Source organism: Chrysochloris asiatica, unplaced genomic scaffold, assembly GCF_000296735.1.
Source record: "Chrysochloris asiatica unplaced genomic scaffold, ChrAsi1.0 scaffold00057, whole genome shotgun sequence".
NCBI classification, from domain to species: Eukaryota; Metazoa; Chordata; class Mammalia; order Afrosoricida; family Chrysochloridae; genus Chrysochloris; species Chrysochloris asiatica.
In genome coordinates, this window is record NW_006408575.1 from 17,399,971 (window position 1) to 17,418,891 (window position 18,921).

At 42.3% G+C, this 18,921-nt stretch overlaps 1 protein-coding gene across 1 annotated transcript in view; it reads left to right on the top strand.

Annotated features, from left to right (window-relative positions):
* Window positions 1-14,855, top strand: part of LSM11 (LSM11, U7 small nuclear RNA associated) — a 15,154-nt gene extending 299 nt beyond the window's left edge. Inside the window, exons 2-5 of the mRNA XM_006863959.1 lie at window positions 1-195; window positions 11,563-11,702; window positions 13,909-13,992; window positions 14,445-14,855. Of these exons, the coding sequence (XP_006864021.1) occupies window positions 1-195; window positions 11,563-11,702; window positions 13,909-13,992; window positions 14,445-14,855 (830 nt within the window). The remainder of the gene's footprint in view (window positions 196-11,562; window positions 11,703-13,908; window positions 13,993-14,444) is intronic.
* The last annotated feature ends 4,066 nt before the right edge of the window (window positions 14,856-18,921 follow it).

Sequence of the window (18,921 nt, forward strand, 5' to 3'; positions counted from 1 at the left end):
CCGCCATCACCGCCGCCTCCGGGACCCTGGGCAGGACCCGCCGCCGCCACAATGCCCCTACCCCGGACCCCGAGCGCATCCAGCGCCTCCGCCGCCTCATGGTGACCAAAGAGGAAGAGGATGGGGCCGCCGGCACGACCCGGCGGGGTCGTCGGAGCCAGAAGGCGCCGCGCAACGTGCTCACGCGAATGCCCTGTGAGTCCGGCGGGCTGGGTTGGGGGCAAGGGCCTGGCCGTCTAGGGGGTGGCGGCCGAGGGGTGTTTGCGGGATGGTTGGGGCTTGGCGAGGGTCTTCCGGTATTTGGGGGAGGGTCTTGGAACAGGTTGCAGAGATAATTCTACGACTGTGGGGACGGTCTGCTTGAGGAACGCAGGTGATGGGGCGTGGAGACGGTCGCTTTGAGTAATGGAAGGTCCATATGACTAATGAGGGTAGAGCTGTAAGGCTACAGACAGAATAAGAAGCAACGGGGAGTCTGCTGCCTGTCGGTCTGCAGAGCTAATGGGGTCCACAGAAGTGTCTGTAAAGCGAGGAGCCTGCAGCGAGGGTCTGGCAGGCATGATGGGGTGCCTGGAGATGGTGGGGCCAGGAAGAGAATTTGGGTGTCATCATGGAGAGGGACTGAAAAAGTGATGAGAGGTTTGGGGGGACTGCAGATAGAAATAATGGTGGGACGTGCAGAAGTGGGTGAGGGAGGGCAGAGGCAGTATTACAAGGAGAATATGATCCGTGGGATCTGGGGTGATCACATGGAGTGTGGAGAGATCTGGTCCAGGTAGCACAAAAGACCTAACTCCATAAACCCTCTACACAGGGTGTCCCCGCCTTCGTGTAAGCAGGAGCCGGGCTGCGAGATCTTGATACACGTATGTTCACATTACTAAATCACAGGTGTTTGGAATGCAGCAGGCATAAAATGCCACTAAAACACAGACACTGTCTTACAGTCACTCTGCCTGGCTGGGTGCAGGTCGATGTCTGTCAGGATCTTATTACCATATGTGCAGGTTATTTTAAGTTCTGAAGGTGGAAATGGCACAAAGGAATTTCTTGGAACCTGCTAATAGATCCTTAGAGTAAGGCTGTAAACAGCAGAGGTTGCTAATGTGTGAGTTGAGTCCTGTTTAAATGGAATAAAAACAGCCCAAGGTTTTATATTTTGTCATCTGGCAAGCACTCTGACATCTGCCAGGTGAACACAATGACCTATTTAGCCACTCAGAGCATCTGTATCTTGATAGCTAAATTGTAACATTATTAAGTCAATGCTTTTGGAATGGAGAGGTGTGCTAGGCAAGGGGATATTTTGGCTCATTCCTAGAAATGTGTTTATTAGAGAGAAGCATCCTGAAAAGCTGAGGTGCTGTCTGGAGGCCTCTTTTGGATGGTTGGCCAGCCATACCAGAGCATCTCTGATCAAGCTAGGGGGGATCCCAGCTTGTTTGCCCAGAAGTAACGCAAGGACAGGGTATGCATGTTATTTTCCTTTTATCTTTTGTCACTCTTAGATAGTTGAAATGCCCTTCAAGGCTCAACTTGTAACATTTATTTGCTGTGTTGCCAAGATTGTCAAGAGAATGAAATATTTTTATGTGGCGGGTATCCTAGAGATGCAGTGGTTAAAGCACTGGACTGCTAACTGAAAGGTGTGCAATTTGAACCCACCAGCCACTCTGCAGAAGAGAAGATGTGGCCGTCTGCTTCCCTAAAGATGACACCCGTGGAAACTGTAGGGGGCAGTTCTACTCTGTTCAGTAGGGTTGCTGTGAGTCAGACTCACCTCAAGGGTAACGACCAGCTTCGTCTATTTTCCCATGATCAAATATAAGCTAGGATATTGGAAAACGTTGACTCCTGGTGTGGCGCTCTGGGTTAATGTGCCGCTTGAACTGCAAGATCGGTGGTTCAAGCTTACCAGTTGCTCCTCGGAAACCCTATACAGGAAACCCTATACAGGGTCACTATGGGTCGGAACTGCCTCAACAGCACTTCACAACAGCATTGGGAAATGTGCCCTTGGCACTGAGCATTTTAATTATGCCAGTGAAACCAGGTAGAATGTGATAGAGACAGGTAGACAAGACAACTGAAGCAAGAAAACTGAAGAATACAAGTAAGGATTAGATTTATTCTAGAAAGTTCTTATAATAGAAAGACTTTATGTCTTGAAGCAAAGAAGGTCATGCATGAAAATAAAAGTAATTATTTTAAAATCAAACTTGTTAAGTGCCATCGAGACCCTGTCATGGATTTCCAAGGCTTTAAATCTTTAAGGGAATAGAAAGCCTCATCCTTCTCCTGCAAAGTGCTGGCAGACTTGAACTGTGCACCTTGTGGTTCAAAGTCCAATATGTAGGGAGTCACCATGCTCCCCAAACCAGACTTATTGAGTTGTAATGTATGTATAGCAAAATTCACCCTTTTAAGTTTTCACAAATATATAGAGTCAGTAAACTACTGCTAAAGTCAATACATAGGACATTTCAGTTACTCCAAAAAGTTAACTCATGCCTCTTTGTAAGTAGAATATTGTAATTTTATTGCAGCATAGTGGTTATGACTCAGGCTGCTAACCTCAGGTCAGCAGTTCAAAACTACCAGCTCTTCCCTGGGAGAAAGAGGAGGCTTTCTGTTCCAGTAAAAATTTTACACCTCGTAAATAGCGTAGTGGTTACGAATCGGGCTGCAAACCTTAAGGTCAGCGGTTCGAAACTACCAGCTGCTCCGCGGGAGAAAGATGAGGCTTTCTACTCCCGTAAAGATTTACACCCTCGGAAACCCTATACAGGGTCGCTATGGGTCGGAACCGACTCGATGGCACTTAACAACAACAACAAACCCTCTACAGGGTCACTATGAGTCATACCCAACTCCACGGCACATAACCACCACTGTTATTACTACTGCTGTTGAGCACTTCTGTGCATTATGTCTCATAGGATCTTTTCTAGAACCAGCACCGCTTTCCACTGAGTCCGTTGCTTCTCATGATGAGAGTACAACTGTGTGTCAGAGTACAACTGTGTGTGTGCTCCACAGAGTTTTCAAATAGCTGGTCTTTCAGAAGTAAATTGCCAGGCCTTTCTTCCGACAGACTTGAATCATCTTTGGGCAGACTTGAACCTTCAACCATTGAGTTAGCAGCTAAGTGCATTAATCATTTGTACTATTCTTAGGTGCTACTTTATAGAAGAGGGATCTGAAGTTCACTGAGTCACATTAGCAGTGTTGCAACTGAGACTTAATCCTGGGTTTATCCAGCTTCAAGGCCTGTGTGCTTTTAATCATTATGCTAGTCTCAGGAGAGTAAAGAAGAGGGTCAATGCTAATGCTCATTGCTAATTAAAATGACCTAAAAGTTGTGTTCAGATCTTGATTTAACGCTCCCATAAAGATTTATAGCCTCGGGAACCCTGGACAGGGTCACTATGAGTCAGAACCAACTCCACGGTACTTAACAACAACAACAACAAATAACATATCCAAAGGAGTTCTGGTAGCATAGTGGATTGCGAGTTGGGCTGCTAACCACATGGTCAGAAGTTTGAGTCTACCTGCCATTACATGGAAGAAAGATGAGGCTTTCTGTTCCTATGAAGATTTACTGCCTCGGAAACCTTATACTGGGTCACTATGAGTTGGAACCGACTTGGTGGCACATAACTACCACAGTTATTACTGTTGGTGAGCACTTCTGTGCGTTATAGATCCAGATATATGTAAATGTGCATGTGTGCAACAGTGCACACCTACCCCCTAACTTATCAAAGGACCATATGACTTTAAAATAGGAGTGTCAGACTTTAAAATATTTGATGAAGTTCAGACCAAGGGTCTCATGTTACTTTCTGTTAAAATGCCATTGTGACATATGACCTATACTTCAAGGCTGATTCCTGTGAAGTAGAGGTATGACCTACTTCCTCTCTCCAGTCTTTTTATCAATTCTGACACCACTGCTTCTTCCTTGGCAATCTCTACTTCACTGCTGAGTCTGATCATTTGTTGCAGTGGCCACACAAAACTCACAGACTCACAGTTACGGGGTTTATTAGGGAAACAACAGGTTACAAGTTGGAATCAGAAATATCCTCAACAAGATGTATTCACACAGTGGCAGCAGCAATGGGTTCAAACACAACAACAATTGTGAGCATGGTGCAGGCCCAGATAGTGTTTCATTCTGTTTTGGAACTGACTAGAAGGCACCTCACAACAACAGCAATAAAGGCATGTTGGGAAAGCCTAGTTAACACAAAGTAATAAATTTAATTCATGCTCTCTAACTCTGAAAAAAGAATTTCTTATAGTAGAAGTTGAATGTTATTGCCCCAGTATTCTTCTCCCACAGCTCATCGGTTAGTTTGTTGGACTACAGTGGCGTGCATGTTTGTTGCTGTGATGCTAGAAGCTATGCCCTTGGTATTGAAAATGCCAGTAGGGTATGCCCATGGTGGACAGGTTCCAGCTGAGATTCTAGACAAAGACAAACTAGGAAGAAAGAGAGACAGATGACTTCTGAATGTTTGTTGTTGTTGTGTGCCATTGAGTCGGTTCCCACCCATAGCGACCCTGTATAGGGTTTCCGAGGAGCAGCTGGGGAGCTTGAACCGCGAACCTTGCAGTTCAAATGACTTTGCAGACCAGCGCATTAACCCACAGCGCCCCACTAGGACCTGAATGTTTAGCCACTGAAAAATCTTATGAATAGCAGTGGAACACTGTCAAATAGCATCAGACTACTGAATGAAACATGATGAAAAGGACCAGAATGTTGTCAGATATGTGCCAAAAGATGAGCCCCTCAGATTTGAAGGCACTCAAAATACAACTGGGGAAGAATTGCCTCCTCTAAGTAGAGTTGACTTTGATGATGTAAATAGCGTAAAGCTTTTGGGACCTTCATTTGCTTATGGGGCACAATTCAAAATGAGGAGACACAGCTGTAAACATCAGTTAATAATCAGAACATGGAATGTACAAAGTATGAATCTAGGAAAATTGGAAGTTGTCAAAGATGAAATGTAGCACAAAGTTCAATATCCTAGGCATTATTGAGCTGAACTGGACTGATACTGGCCATTTTGAATATGATAATCGTATCATTTACTATGCTGGAAATGACAAAAAGAACATTTCAAGATCTGTCTTGAAGTATAATGCTGTCTGTGATGAGTTTATATCAATATGCCTACAAGGAAGACTTGCAACTTGAGTTATGGTGTTGGAAGAGAATATTGAAACTGCCATGGGCTGCCAAAAGAGCAAACAGATCTGTGTTGGAAGAAGTGCAGCCAGAGTGCTCCTTGGAGGCCTGGATGGCCAAACTTCGTCTCGCCTACTTCGGACACATTGTCAGGAGGGACCAGTCACTGGAGAAGGATATCATGTTTGATAAAGTGGAGGGTCAGAGAAGTAGAGGAAGACCATCTTTTTGGATTGGCAAAATTAGTGGGCTCAAGTGTGGCAACAATTGTGAAGTTGGGCTCAGGACTGGACAGTGTTTCGTTCTGTTTTGCATAGGGTTGCTATGAGTCGGTACCGACTCATAGCAACTAACAACAAGAAGGAAGACCAGTTAATGCAACTATTTTCAAATTTATACACCAACCACTAAAGCCAATGGTGGTGAAATTGAATAATTCTATCAAATTGTTCAGTCTGAAATTAATAAAACATGGAATCAAGATGTATTGATAATTACTGGTGCTTGAAATGCAAAAGTCGGAAACAGGAAGGATCAGTAGTTGGAAAATATGACCTTGGTGATAGAAACGATGCTGGAGATTGCATGATAAAATTTTGCAAGACCAATGACTTGTTCTTTATAAATACATTTTGTTAAACAACGTAAGAGATGATTATACACATGAGCCTCACCAGATAGCATACACAGAAATCAAATAGACTATATCTGTGTGAGAAGAGATGGTAGAAAACTCCATATTATCAACCAAAATAAGGCCAGGGGCAAACTGGAACAGACCATCAATTGCTTATATGCATCTTCAGGCTGAAGCTGAAGATAATTAAAACACTAGTCCATGACAGCCAAAATTTGACTATGAACACATCCAACCTGAATTTAACCATCTCAAGAACAGGTTTAATGCATTAGATCCCAATGACCTAAGACCAGAAGAGTTGTGGGGTAATATCAAGAGCATCACATATGAAGATAGCAAAAGGTAGTTAAGAAGAAAAGAAAGAAGGAAAAGACCAAAATGGATGTCAGAAGAGATTCTGAAACCTGCACTCCAGCATAGAGATGCTAACGCAAATGGAAGAAATGAGAAAGTAAAAGGGCTGAACAGAAAATTTCAATGGGCAGCTCAAGAAGACAAAGTCAAGTATTGTAATGAAATGTGCAAAGACCTGAGTTAGAAAACAAAAAGGGATGAACACACTTGGCATTTCTGAAGCTGAAAAAATTTAAGCCTCAACTTGAAATATTGATGGATTCTGTGAGCAAAGTATTGAAAGATGAAGAAAGAAACAAAAGAAGATGGCAGTCAGGATTAAGACTGAAACTCAAAGGGAACACATGAGCAGGCATGTACGCTTGATGGCAACCACATTGGTCTACTGGTGAGTGGAAGAGGGGAAGAAGCAGCAATGAATAAATGGGCTGAGTTCAACTACAATTCATAGACTCTCGTTGATCTGGAGATGAGAGAGAGAAGAGGAAGGGCTGGTTGGTCCAAAGTGTGGGACACCTGAGCCCATGGACAAGGACATAGCCACAGAGGCTAGAGCTAAGATGAAGCATCCAGCTGATATGAAGTGAGGAGAGATGTACAAGAACACCCAGACTTGCAGATAGTACCCATTTGACCTAGCCTCGCTGGCTTGATAATCAGAACTCGACTAGAGGAAGATAAAAAATTTAAAAAGCAATTTTTGATAAAGGAAGTGAGGGTAAATTGCTACAATTTGATGAACTTTTACTACTCATGGAAGTAGTAACTCTAAATACCAACAGAGACAGAAGGAGTCTTCACATCAAGTATCAATGCTATCCCATCTGTCCACAGGGTAGATAGGGACGGGCAACTTAGATATTGCTACCTAAAATGAGGAGGTGATAAAGGCATGAAGTGACCAGCTTACAAGGTTTCAAGAGGGACTTTAGTTTAAGAGTGTGGGGTGGAGGGGGGAAAGAGTCCCAACTGAATACTTTTCATCTTGCCTAGATGGGTCTAGTTAAAAGAGATGGGGATAAGATTCTTATGATTCAATAGTGCATAATTATTATCATGAGTAATTGATACTGTCACAGTTGTAAAGGTAGACGTTTTGTAACAAAAACAGAGGAGTGAAAAGAGGGAACAAATCTTCACAATGAGGATCACTGCCACCCCCTCCACACAAGGAGAGGACAGGGGTGGGCAACTTGGACATTGGCTACCCAGAATGGGGAGGTTACAGAGGCAAGAAGTGACTGGCTTGCAAGCTTTCAAGAGGGAACCTAGATCCAGAGGGCATGGAGCAAGGTAGAGTCTTCATTGAGTAGTATCTAATCTGCCTAGGCAGGGCCAAGGAAAGGAGAAGCTGATAGATCTCTTGTGATACAACAGTGAATAATTGTTATCAGGACGGATTGTAAGGGCTGGAAATGTAATGGTAGGCATTTTGTAGCAAAGGGAGGGAAGGGATTAACTTTGCAGTCTAGGAGCGGAGGTCTCTGGCACCATCAATGGAGAAGAGTGGAGAACGGAACCCTACCCATAGAAGCAGCGATGCCAGAGATGGAGGCAGAGACGATGATGTGGAAAGATGGAGCAGCTGGGGACTTTGGACCGGGAGAGGGAGAGGGCCTGTGTGCTGATGACTGGGGGGCAGGCTTGTGGGGTATACCCTGTGGTTGGTGCATGATGCATGGAGGGGATTGTAACCATGGCAAGGAAACGATATACTATGGGATCAATGTGAAGCTAATGTTCTCCCATGTAAACTATCACATAACTCAAAATAAAGCATCCTATATGTTTCAGTTAAAAACAAAAAAATGGAGGACTAATTAATCTTACAGTCCAGAAACTAAGGACCCTAGGACCATTAAGGGAGAAGAACACAAGCGGAATGCGAGACCTTATCCAGAGAAGCAGCGACACCAGAGATGGAGGCAGAGATGGAGACATGGAGAGAGGGAACAGCTGAGGACTCTATAGACTCATGGAAAGAGAGGGACTAAGAGCTGGCAGCCAGGAGGCAGACTTGCAAAATGTGTCCTTTGATGGTGTAAATTATTATATATGCCTGAGTGTTAAAAAAAAAAAAAAAAAGAGCTCAAGCGAATAGAGAGAAATACTGTTATCAGATGGTACATGGTGGGGATTATAATCATTGTAATGAAACAAGGTATATGATTTGTTGAATGTAAAACTGATGATCTGCCCTGTAAACTTTCACTCTATTCACAATAAAAACTTTAAAAAAAAGAAAGAAAGAAAGAAGATGGAATGAATATACAAGAGTCTCTGTACCAAAAAGAAATGTTCGATATTCAACCATTTTGAGAGGTAGCATATGATTAAGGGCCAGTAGTATTGAAGGAAGAAGCCCAAGGTCATTGATGGCATTGGCAAAGAGCAAAGCTCTGGGAATTGATGGAACACAAATTGAAATCTTTCAACAAATTGATACAGCACTAGAGGCACTCACTCATCTATGCTAAGAAATGTGAAAGACAGCTAACTGAAAATAATTTGAACAGATCTATATGTGTGCCCATTCCAAAGACAGGTGACCCAACAGAATGTGGAAATCATTGGAAATGTTATTAATAGCATTTTTTGGTAAAGATAATTCAGGAAAGGCTGCAACAGTACATTAACATGGCACTGCCAGAGGTTCAAGTCACATCCAGATGAGGACGTGGAACTAGGGATAAGGTTGCTGATGTCAGATGGACCTTGGCTGAAAGCAGAGCATACCAGAAAGGTGTATACCTGTGCTTTATTGACTATGCAATGGCTTTCTAACATGTGGATTATAACAATATTTGTACAACATTGCAGAGAATGAGTATTCCGGAACACTTAATTGTGCTCATGAGAAACCTGTGCATAATCCAAGAGGCAGTTGTTCGAACGAAACAAAGGGACACTGAATGATTTAAAATTAGGAAAGGTTATATTCTTTCAGGGTACTTATTCAATATGTAAGGAGCTCTGGTAGCTTAGTGGTTATGAATTGAGCTGCTAATCCCACTGTCCGAAGTTCGAAACTACCAGCTGTTCCGTGGGAGAAAGATGAGGCTTTCTGCTCCAGTAAAGATTTCCAGCCTTGGAAACCCTGTACAGGATCTCAATGAGTCGGAACCGACTCCAAGGCACATAAGAACAACAACATTCAATATGTACACTGAGCAAATAATCCGAGAAGGTAGATTATATGAAGAAGAACATGGCATCAGGATTAAAGAAGATATATTTACAACTTGATATGCAGATCATACAAGCTTGCTTGGTGAAAATGAAGACAACTTAAAATACTTACTGATGAATATCAAAGACTTCAGTATAGGTTGCACCTCAGTATAAAGAAAACAAAAATCCTTACCACTGGATCAATAAATGACATCATAATAAATGGAAAAATGATTGAAGTTGTCAAAAACTTCATTTTGTTTGGATCCACTATCAACACTCATAGAAACAGCAGTCAAGAAATCAGATGACATATTGTATTAGGTAGATCTGCTCAGAATGTGTTCAAGAGAAAAGATTCCGTTTGAAGACGAAGCCATAGTATTCTCAGTATCTTCATATGCAAGTGAAACTTCGACAGTGAATAAGGAAGACTGTAGAAGAATTGATACATTTTGGAGAAGAATGTTAAAAGTACTATGGGCTGTAGGACCATCAAGGGAGAAGAGCACATGCAGAATGTGGGACCCTATCCAGAGAAGTAGTGACACCAGAGATGGAGACAGAATTGAGGACATGGAAAAGGGGGAGCATCTGAGGACTCTAGACTCATGGAAAGAGAAAGGCTGTGTGCTGGAGGCCAGATGCTGGTGACCAGGAGGCAGACTTGCAGAATGCGCCCTTTGGTTGTTTAAATGATTATATATTCCAGAGTGTCTTTGTGTACAACCTCCTCTCCCCACCCACCCCCAAAAACAAAAAACAACAGAATAGAAACAAATACTGTTGAGTGATGATGCATAGAGGAGGTTGTAATCATTGCAATGAAACAATGAGTGTAAAACCGATGTTCTCCCATGTAAACTATCACTCAAATTACAATAAAAACTTAAAAAAAAAAAAGTACTGTGGGCTGCTAGAACAAACAAATGTGTGTTGAAAGAAGAACAATCAGAATGCTCCTTGAAAGCCAGGATGGTGAGTCTTCGTCTCTTATACTTAAGACATATTACCAGGGGGGACTAATCACAGGAGAAGGAAATCATTCTAGGCAAAAAGGAGGGTCATTGAAAAAGAGGAAGAACCCCAATGAGATGAGTTAGCATAGTGGCAGCAGCAATAGGCTCAAGCTTAACAACCACTATGAGGATAGCACAGGACCAGACAGCAGTGTTTCGTTCTGTTGTGCATAAAGTTGCTATGAGTCAGAACCAACTCAGAGGTACCTCACAACAACAATATTATTCTCATGCATCACACTGTTTTGTTTTTTTGTTTTGCATGGTGCTTATTAGCAAGCTCATCCAGAGCCTTAGGAGTATAGTGATTAAACTCCCTTTGGGTATCCAAAAGGTTAAATACATCAACCCTCCCAACCACTCTACTGGAGAAAGATTTGGCAGTCTGTTTTGTATAGACACAGTCTTGGAAAACCATGGGGGTGGTTCTACTGTGTCCTCTTAGGGTTGCTCTGAGTCCGAATCCACTCAACAGCAATGGATTAGGTTTGGGTTTGGATATTAGCAATCGATAAGAGCCCGGTGCACAGCAGGTGCCTTTTACACCCTCAAGGCTTGGCATAGAATCTGTACTTTTCCTCTTAGTTTAGATATACATGGAAACACTCATGACTTCAGTGAACTCTTATGTACAGTAGCCCAGATAAGGTTGGAGCCAAAAAGCCACTTCTTAGAGGATGAAACATGTTTGTTTGTCATACAACTCACTTTAAATATGAGCAAGACTTTTGCTTCTTAAGGTTTAAGTAGGTTATGTGATTCATGAGTATTAGAGAAAGCTTATCTTAAGTAGGCACAGAATTGGGAAGAGTCTTGCTATTGATGAATACATTTAATGTAATAGGCTTTTCCCCACTTTTTTTTTTTTTTTTAATGATGGTGCATCTTAGAATCACTGACATCATAGACTAAAGGATACACAGAGAATGGCCCATTTGGATACTAACTATATGCAGAGTTTATCCACATGCTGTTGGAATCCTGTCTCATTTCCGTATATGCTGACTGCAGTTACTGACTACGCTGCCCAGTGGCCCTCCTGTTCCCTTAGTGAGGTTATCTCTGCATTGCATTGCCTTGTGTTGCTGTAGATGGGTGGGTAACCATGGTTGTTAACTTGGGGAATGAGGGCAGATGTGCATGCTATACTGACTGTTCTTCTCTTGTTTCAGTGCACGAGGGCAGTCCTCTGGGTGAACTCCATCGTTGTATCCGGGAGGGGGTGAAAGTGAATGTTCACATCCGCACTTTCAAGGGACTTCGGGGCGTCTGCACAGGCTTCCTTGTGGCATTTGACAAATTCTGGAATATGGTAATTAAGCCTTTCTCAAGGAGCTAGAGAACCCCTTAGGGACTAAATATTTTCTCTATGTAAAGGACTTCAGTAAACTTGTTCAGCAGAACTAGGGAATAACTTCCCAGAACCAGAATCCTTGTGAAAGATTCCCTGGGTCATTTACTGTGTGTGGACACATTGTGCTCCTCCTGACTTGGGGCCAGGGGTTACTGCTAAACACCCTGCAGTACACAACAAAGAATGATCCTGTTTGAAATCCATCATTAGTGCCAAGGTTGAGAAACAGCCTTACGTGGCAATTATTTGTATCTGTTTAGTAATTTTATGTTGATTTCCACCAACCATTCTGTCATTCATTTATATTTAGTGGTGGTTCACTTTGGACACTGTGCTAAGTACAGAAGTGTCAGAGAGGAGTGAAATAGGATTTTCTCATCAGGAAATGTTCACTCTCATCTTTGGGGACATAGGTAGGGACAGGAATGAAGCAGACATACAGGTTCATGAGCAGGCTCTGTGCACGGTGTTCCTTGTGAAGGAGTGCACCATGCATCACTAGAGGTTTACTGTCTGGTTCCTAGGCAGTTGTAGGAGAGAAGAGGCAAATCATAGCCCAGTGTACTGCTAATCAGTGACAATAGGATCCAAAAGAGCTTTGTATGGTTTCTTTTCCATATGACCTTCTATCTCCAACTTTACTTTTCCCTGTGCTTTATCCCTATCACAGTAGTTTATGAGGATTCATGCTGCCCATTTGCTATGTGCCAGATACTGTATTAACAGCTTTATGTATATTACCTCAGTGGAAGAGTTGTAGCTACAATTGCAGTTGTTCCACTTTACAAATGAAGACATTGAGGCTAGAGCGATTAGAAGATTGGTTTCAGATCACACTGTTAAGAAGTAGAAATACCAGGATGTTATCCTGGGTCTTTCTGACTCCAGACATCAGTTCTCCATCACTCTGGAAGCAAAAAGCCTGGATTTGAGTCCTCAGTGTACCCCTTGGTAGCTGTATGACTCTAGGCAAGGTAATTTCTCTGAACTTCAGCTTTATTTCTAAAATGTAGAAAAAATATTTTACTTTTATAGGCAAAAGGAGCTCTGGTAGTGTTGTAGATTATAGGCTGGGCTGCTAACCACAAGGTCAACATTTCACATTTACCAGCTGCTCCTCTGGAGAAAGATGAGGCTTCTGCTCCCATAAAGATTTATAGCCTCAGAAACCGTATACAGGGTCAAACCAACTCCATGGCACAAAACCATCACTACCATTGTAGGGAAAGACCTTAGAGAATGCATTAGATGAAACTGTGGCAATAACAATAATGATATTGTGACCTTGCATTTGTAGACTGTGTTAAAGCTTTCCAAGCAGTTTCTCTGTGACTTCACTTGATGTGAGGCCTGTCCCTCAGGGAAGTGAGCTCAGTGATAACTCTGCAGAGCCCCAGTTTCTGTCTCTCAGTTGCTGATATAAGACATGTCACTGAGGAGGGAGAAGGAGCAGTGGAGCAGTGTTTCTCAAAGTGTGGTCTCAGGCCAGCCTCCATCCAAATCACCTGGGATTTCTGGTTACAACAGAAGCTTCCTGAGCTCCATCCCAGACTACTGAATCAGAATCTCTAGAGTAGCCTTGAAATTTGCATGTAGATTTGCTTCCTAGATATGTAATGCATCCTGAAATATAAGTACGTCCTCAACCACAGGTCAGTTTGAATCACAAGGTCGGTGGTCACCACTCACTCCTTGTAAACCCTGTACAGGGTTCCTTTGAGTCGGAACTGACTTGATGGCACATACTAACACCAGCAGCAACTAGGCAGTTGTGGAGTCCCTGGGTGACACAAACATTTAAGCTCCTAACCAAAGGCTGACAGTTCACACCTCCCAAAGAGACACCTTGGAGGAATAAAGGCCTAATGATCTGCTTCCAAAAGGTTACAATTCTATGTAGCAAACTTCTACACTGAAATACACGAGTCAAGTAGAATCCACAGCAACTGGCACTGTGCACTTGTAAGGCCCTTTACTAGGGCAGAACCTGTCTCTTACTGGAAGCAGCTTGGCAGTCCCACCAGCCCTGAGTCATTTGTTAAGTTCAGTTCTGCAGCAGCTAGATATTATTCTGTTTGTTTTTTGTTTTGTTTTGTTTTTAAATCTGAAGGCCCTAAAAAATTTTTAATCTGCTACGTTTTTTCCCTTCGGGCTGTTCCTCTAGGCACTTACTGATGTGGATGAGACGTATCGAAAACCTGTTCTGGGCAAGGCATACGAACGGGATTCTTCACTGACTCTTACTAGGGTAGGCAGTTTTTCTGGCTTACTGAATACCTAGCATGCTTCAGGGCCTATCCCAGGGACCTGCATTTCCAGAAGGAAGGCTCTATTGCTGAAAATAAGGATGGCCTGTTCCCAGTTCTTCACTCTTCTTTCTAATCATGCTTCCAGCATGAGGCCACAAATGCGTCTGTACATCTAATCTGCATGTTATCTAAGTAGCAGATGACCTCTTACAAGGCTTAAGTCTTCTGGCTTTAAAGCTACGGAAGTCAGCAGGTACCTTTTCTCTTGGCACATTTATTGATTTATCTGAGTTAAACCTTGAAATAGAAAACTCATTACTGAAGTTTTAAAATTGTGAAACAAGGAGACCACAGAGTATAAATTTAGGAACCTGGTCTTTTTCTGTGTGTCGAAAGAGGTATGTTGAACACTAAAGAGAAGGCTAATGTTTGGAATTGCATTTCCTTACAGCTCTTTGATCGGCTCAAGCTTCAAGATTCTTCCAAGAAGGAAGCAGATTCTAAATCTGCTGTTGAAGATTCTACTCTGTCCAGATACTCTCAGACATCCACTTGGAAGGTGGCTTCCGTGTGGGGCAGAGGAGACACTGATCGGGGATCACGCAAATGTTCCCGCTCCATCCCCTCTTCCCTGCAGGCATCTGGAAGGGAGGAGTCCAGGTCAGAGCTGTCAGGGAGGACAACACGGACAGAAGGGTCCAGTGCTGGAGGTACATTTTCAAGGGCTACTACCCTTTCTAGGGGCCAGCCCCATAAGAAAAAGCGAAAGCCCAAAGTGGATTACCAGCAGGTGTTCACTCGACACATAAATCAGATTTTCATTCGAGGAGAGAATGTCTTGCTTGTTCATCTTGCACAGTGACCAGCAAGCTCAGCCTCACTAGAGCTCTGGTTTTTAGAAATAAAATGCATGAATTGCTACTGTGCTGTATCCTAGTGTCCCACTGAGACTTGGAGCTGGAACTAGTCCTTCTGGTTCTGCATGTGCAGAGGACAGAGCCAGGTCCAGGCCCTCTGGGAGGTGAGCTCCCACGAGGAGGAGACAGGCCTTGGGAAGGTGTGTGGTGGCATTAATATCAAGGCAAAAGCATCAAATTTGGGTTTGTGGCAACTTCAGACACCCAAACCAAACCAAACCAAACCAAACAGAAGTTTTTCCATTTGAAGAAGGGGTTATGATGTGAATTGAATTCACTCTTCAGACTGTAGCATTAAAAACAACAAACAACAACCTCAAAACCAATGCCTCATTTCTTATTGCTGGTACTCCTGAATTTGATTCTGAAAGTAGCGATGTCAATTCCCTGGAGCTCTGCACGCATATCTCTTAACTGATCTTTGAATGTTGCTCCACACCATTCTCTCTTGATCAAGATATGGAATTTATTACCTTTGAATATCTGTAAGATCTAGAAAAGCTTCCACCTTCAGTAAGGGTGTAATTTAGAGAGATGGCCTGCTCAATGCAGCCTTCAATGAATGCTCTATTTTTATTCCTCTCCTGGAGGAGAGGGGCACAGGATCCCCCCTTGCCCTTAGCAGAGGTGGCCTCTGCAAATGGCATACCAGATGGGACAGTGGGACGCTTATATGGTGACTTTTCGTCCTTCTCTCTACCTTCTGTGGCATGGTGCTATTGCATGTTCTGTGTGGTATTGCCCCTGTAGTGTGTGAGCTGTCTTGTGAGCTTTATGGCAGGAGACTGTGATCCTTGAGTCTGGCTTCAAAGAGTTCTGCATGAACTCAGTACTGTACACATCACATGGCTGAGCATCCTGTTTTCAGGCAATGCTGGCCCTGTGTGGAGTATCTTTCCGAATAATTCTACCCTGAAGCACAGGTGGTAGTTTTATTCCCTTTATCAGGCCAAAGAGCTTCTTAGGTAGTACAGTGGGTGGTGTCTCAAGGGATTCTTGTCCTGCAGCATGGCTTGAGTATCAGGACCACCATAGAACCCACCAATGCTTCTACTTGAATCACATTTACTCTCGTTTAAAGATTACCAGTGCAGGATAGGTTCCACCTGGACACAGACTGTTAGGCAATATTGATTTTTGTTTTGTTTGTTTATGTTTCGTTTTATTTCAGATAACCTATGTTTAATGTGAAATAGCTAACTAGTTACAATATTTGAAAAGAAGAATTTGCCTTGCTGTATTTGTTATGTCATTTAGCTAAGCCTTCTGAGCAAAGCAGGGTGAGCTAGGTTTAGGGAGCTAGGCCTCCTGGTCCTTCTGCCAGGACCCTGGTGCCTGATACAATGAAAGATGAGCAGACTTAACCCCCCTGTGCCTCAGTTTTCTCCATTAGACACCTACCTCACAGGGAGATTGAGACAAAGGATTTCAGCAAAGCATTTAAAGGCTCTAAACATGTTTAAGTGCCGTGAATAATTTTTACTACTATTATTTCAGTGTTTTCTAAGAATTCTGTGTCTTATGAGCAAGGCAGGTGCTATACAAGAAAGTAATCTTCATAGGTGTCATCGGGAATCATTATGATCTTGTAAATAATCAGAAAGCAGGGCAATTAGAAACTATTTCCATATTCCATTCCTTCTTTCTAAGGGACAGAGTTCTCAGACTGTCTCACAACATCACTTTGCTACTCCTCCCACTTCCTAGTACCAACCTTTTTTGGTTCTTACCAGAAAGAACCCCCCCTGAACTTTTCTGAGAAGCTCTACATTTACAGGTAGTACCAAAGGGAAAATGAATGTCTGCAAATGACACATCTCCAAAGGAAATTATGCAGATGCTTCTTTTTCCTTTTTCTGTTTCTTTGTTTTTATTTTTAAATGCATTCTAAAATACGCTCATTAGAGCTAGATGCAATGCACTGAAGGTTTACTAGAGAAATTCCAGATTACAAACTTAAGTGAACACTGTTGGGGAGAACATGCCAATGTAAAGTCTCTTCTAACTAATGTACTTAAAATCTCAGTTCCCAAGTACTACTTGTCTTCTTTAATCATCAGGCAACCCTGCTTATACCTCTTTCCTAGTCTCTCCTATGTGGCCGTCCCCATCTGCCTGTAGTTCAGCTAGGGGTTAATATGAATACTATGTTCCTAATAATGTGGAAATTTGGAATCAAAGGGAATGTAATAAAATTTCATTGATTCTAATGCCTGATTAAATCTAACCTGATTAATTTTAAACATATGCTTATTTTAATGTTTGCACAAAATTTTTATATATTTCTGTAAGGAATAAAGTACTAATTTTCTGCCCAACTTGTCAATTCTAGCTATAAAAATAATTTTTTAATTGTGGGTGATTTGTTCCTGTATGTTTGATTTGGACAGTGATTCTGGAATCAATACTGTCTAGTAAATGTGTTCTTTTGTACAAAGCATGATAATTATTTTTTTAGAGAAGTTAATTTTTTTTTTAATTATTGACTTCATTATTGGAGAGTTTCTTTTGTTTTGTTTTGTTTGTATTTTGAGGAAGAAAAAAATAGGTTCAAATGATGTCTTTGCCGCTCAAAAATGTGATTATCTGTAACCATAAAAAGTTGCTATGGGGTAGCTGAAGGGAAAGGTAAAGTAATAGCCAGAATGAAAAAGCCTTGGAAGGCCCCCCACTCCTCACCTGAGGGGATCCTAAACAACTGAAATGCAGCAAAGATGGTTTTTAGTATCCTCTGGAGATTTGAGCATGGGAAATGTGGTAGAAATAGTACTTATCTTTGAACCTCCAGCTTCAGAGTAGTCTCTAGACATGGGGACATGTTTTCAAGAAAATTCACAGAACATGTCTGTGCATTATTGAGGTCGTCCCTGGAGTATCCAGCTTTGTTGGATAATAAAAAGTGATTAAGAAATGGAAGCTAGGGTTTCACACCTAGAGCAAATTTCATGTGCCATTCTTTGTACATAGGAGGTAACTGCTGCACCACCGTTAGGAGGATGTGCGCTTTAGGTTGCTTGTTCTAGCAGTAATGCTTCCTTTCCGGAACCGAATTATGGCTAGAGCTGGGTCATTTGTGAGAAGCTAAGAGTGAGCAGTATCTCAGACAGGTGGCTTTAGCTTTGCCTGTCAGTACCGTGCTCTCTCGGCTAGTGTGTGGCAAGTCAGAAAGCCTGGAAACCATTCACAGTAAGACCCTCCTGGTGAATTGGTCAGGAGCACTTTGAGAGACCCTTAGGTCATGAGCTGCTTTTAATCTTCAGACGCCTACTAGGTGTACTACTTCTACTACCCCTTGAGAAAAGAGGAAATAGAAACCTAACTTGATATGTAGAATGGATATTTATATTTCTATTTGTGTTATTTCTGTAGCAGCTGACCTGAACAAAATCATAAAATAGAATTCATTCTGTAAATTGCATTTTCACATTTTACCTTCAGAAGGAATATTAAAATTACTCAGACAGCTATCTGTCATTGGTGCTTCCCAAAGCTTCCTAGTCTTTTCTGCATTTTTTATTAAGGAAGTGGTTGCTGTGGGAAGGCCAAGGTTCATAGAAAGGTATCATGGCACTGTAGAATGGCTTCGCAAGTTTTCTTTTTCTTCTCATATGCTAAATATAGAATGCAATTGGCCCCCTTTCAGTAACTTACCTACATAAGTCTGCCTGTGTTTTTCTGGGCAGTAACTCCCAGAAGGCTTTGCTTAGTGGTTTTAAAAAAGAAAATCTTATCTGGGTCTGTGTTGCAAAGGTGGTGGTCTGTCCTTACTTTCTGGCAAATTGAGTTGATAGATTTAAGATAAGCCTCTGGGGTTCCTGTCAGTTTCCAGGGCTCTGAAAAGATCTGGGCCTCCTTTCCTCAGTGTTTTGAGTATTTTTCAAATGTTTGTAAGTTCTGTTGCACGCCTCTAATAAAAATGAAAGCTTTCTGTCAAGAAATAGTGTTGGATGGTTCTGGGATCTAGGGGAGAAAAGTACACCTGAGACCTTCAGTTGGTCCTTATTTATTTAG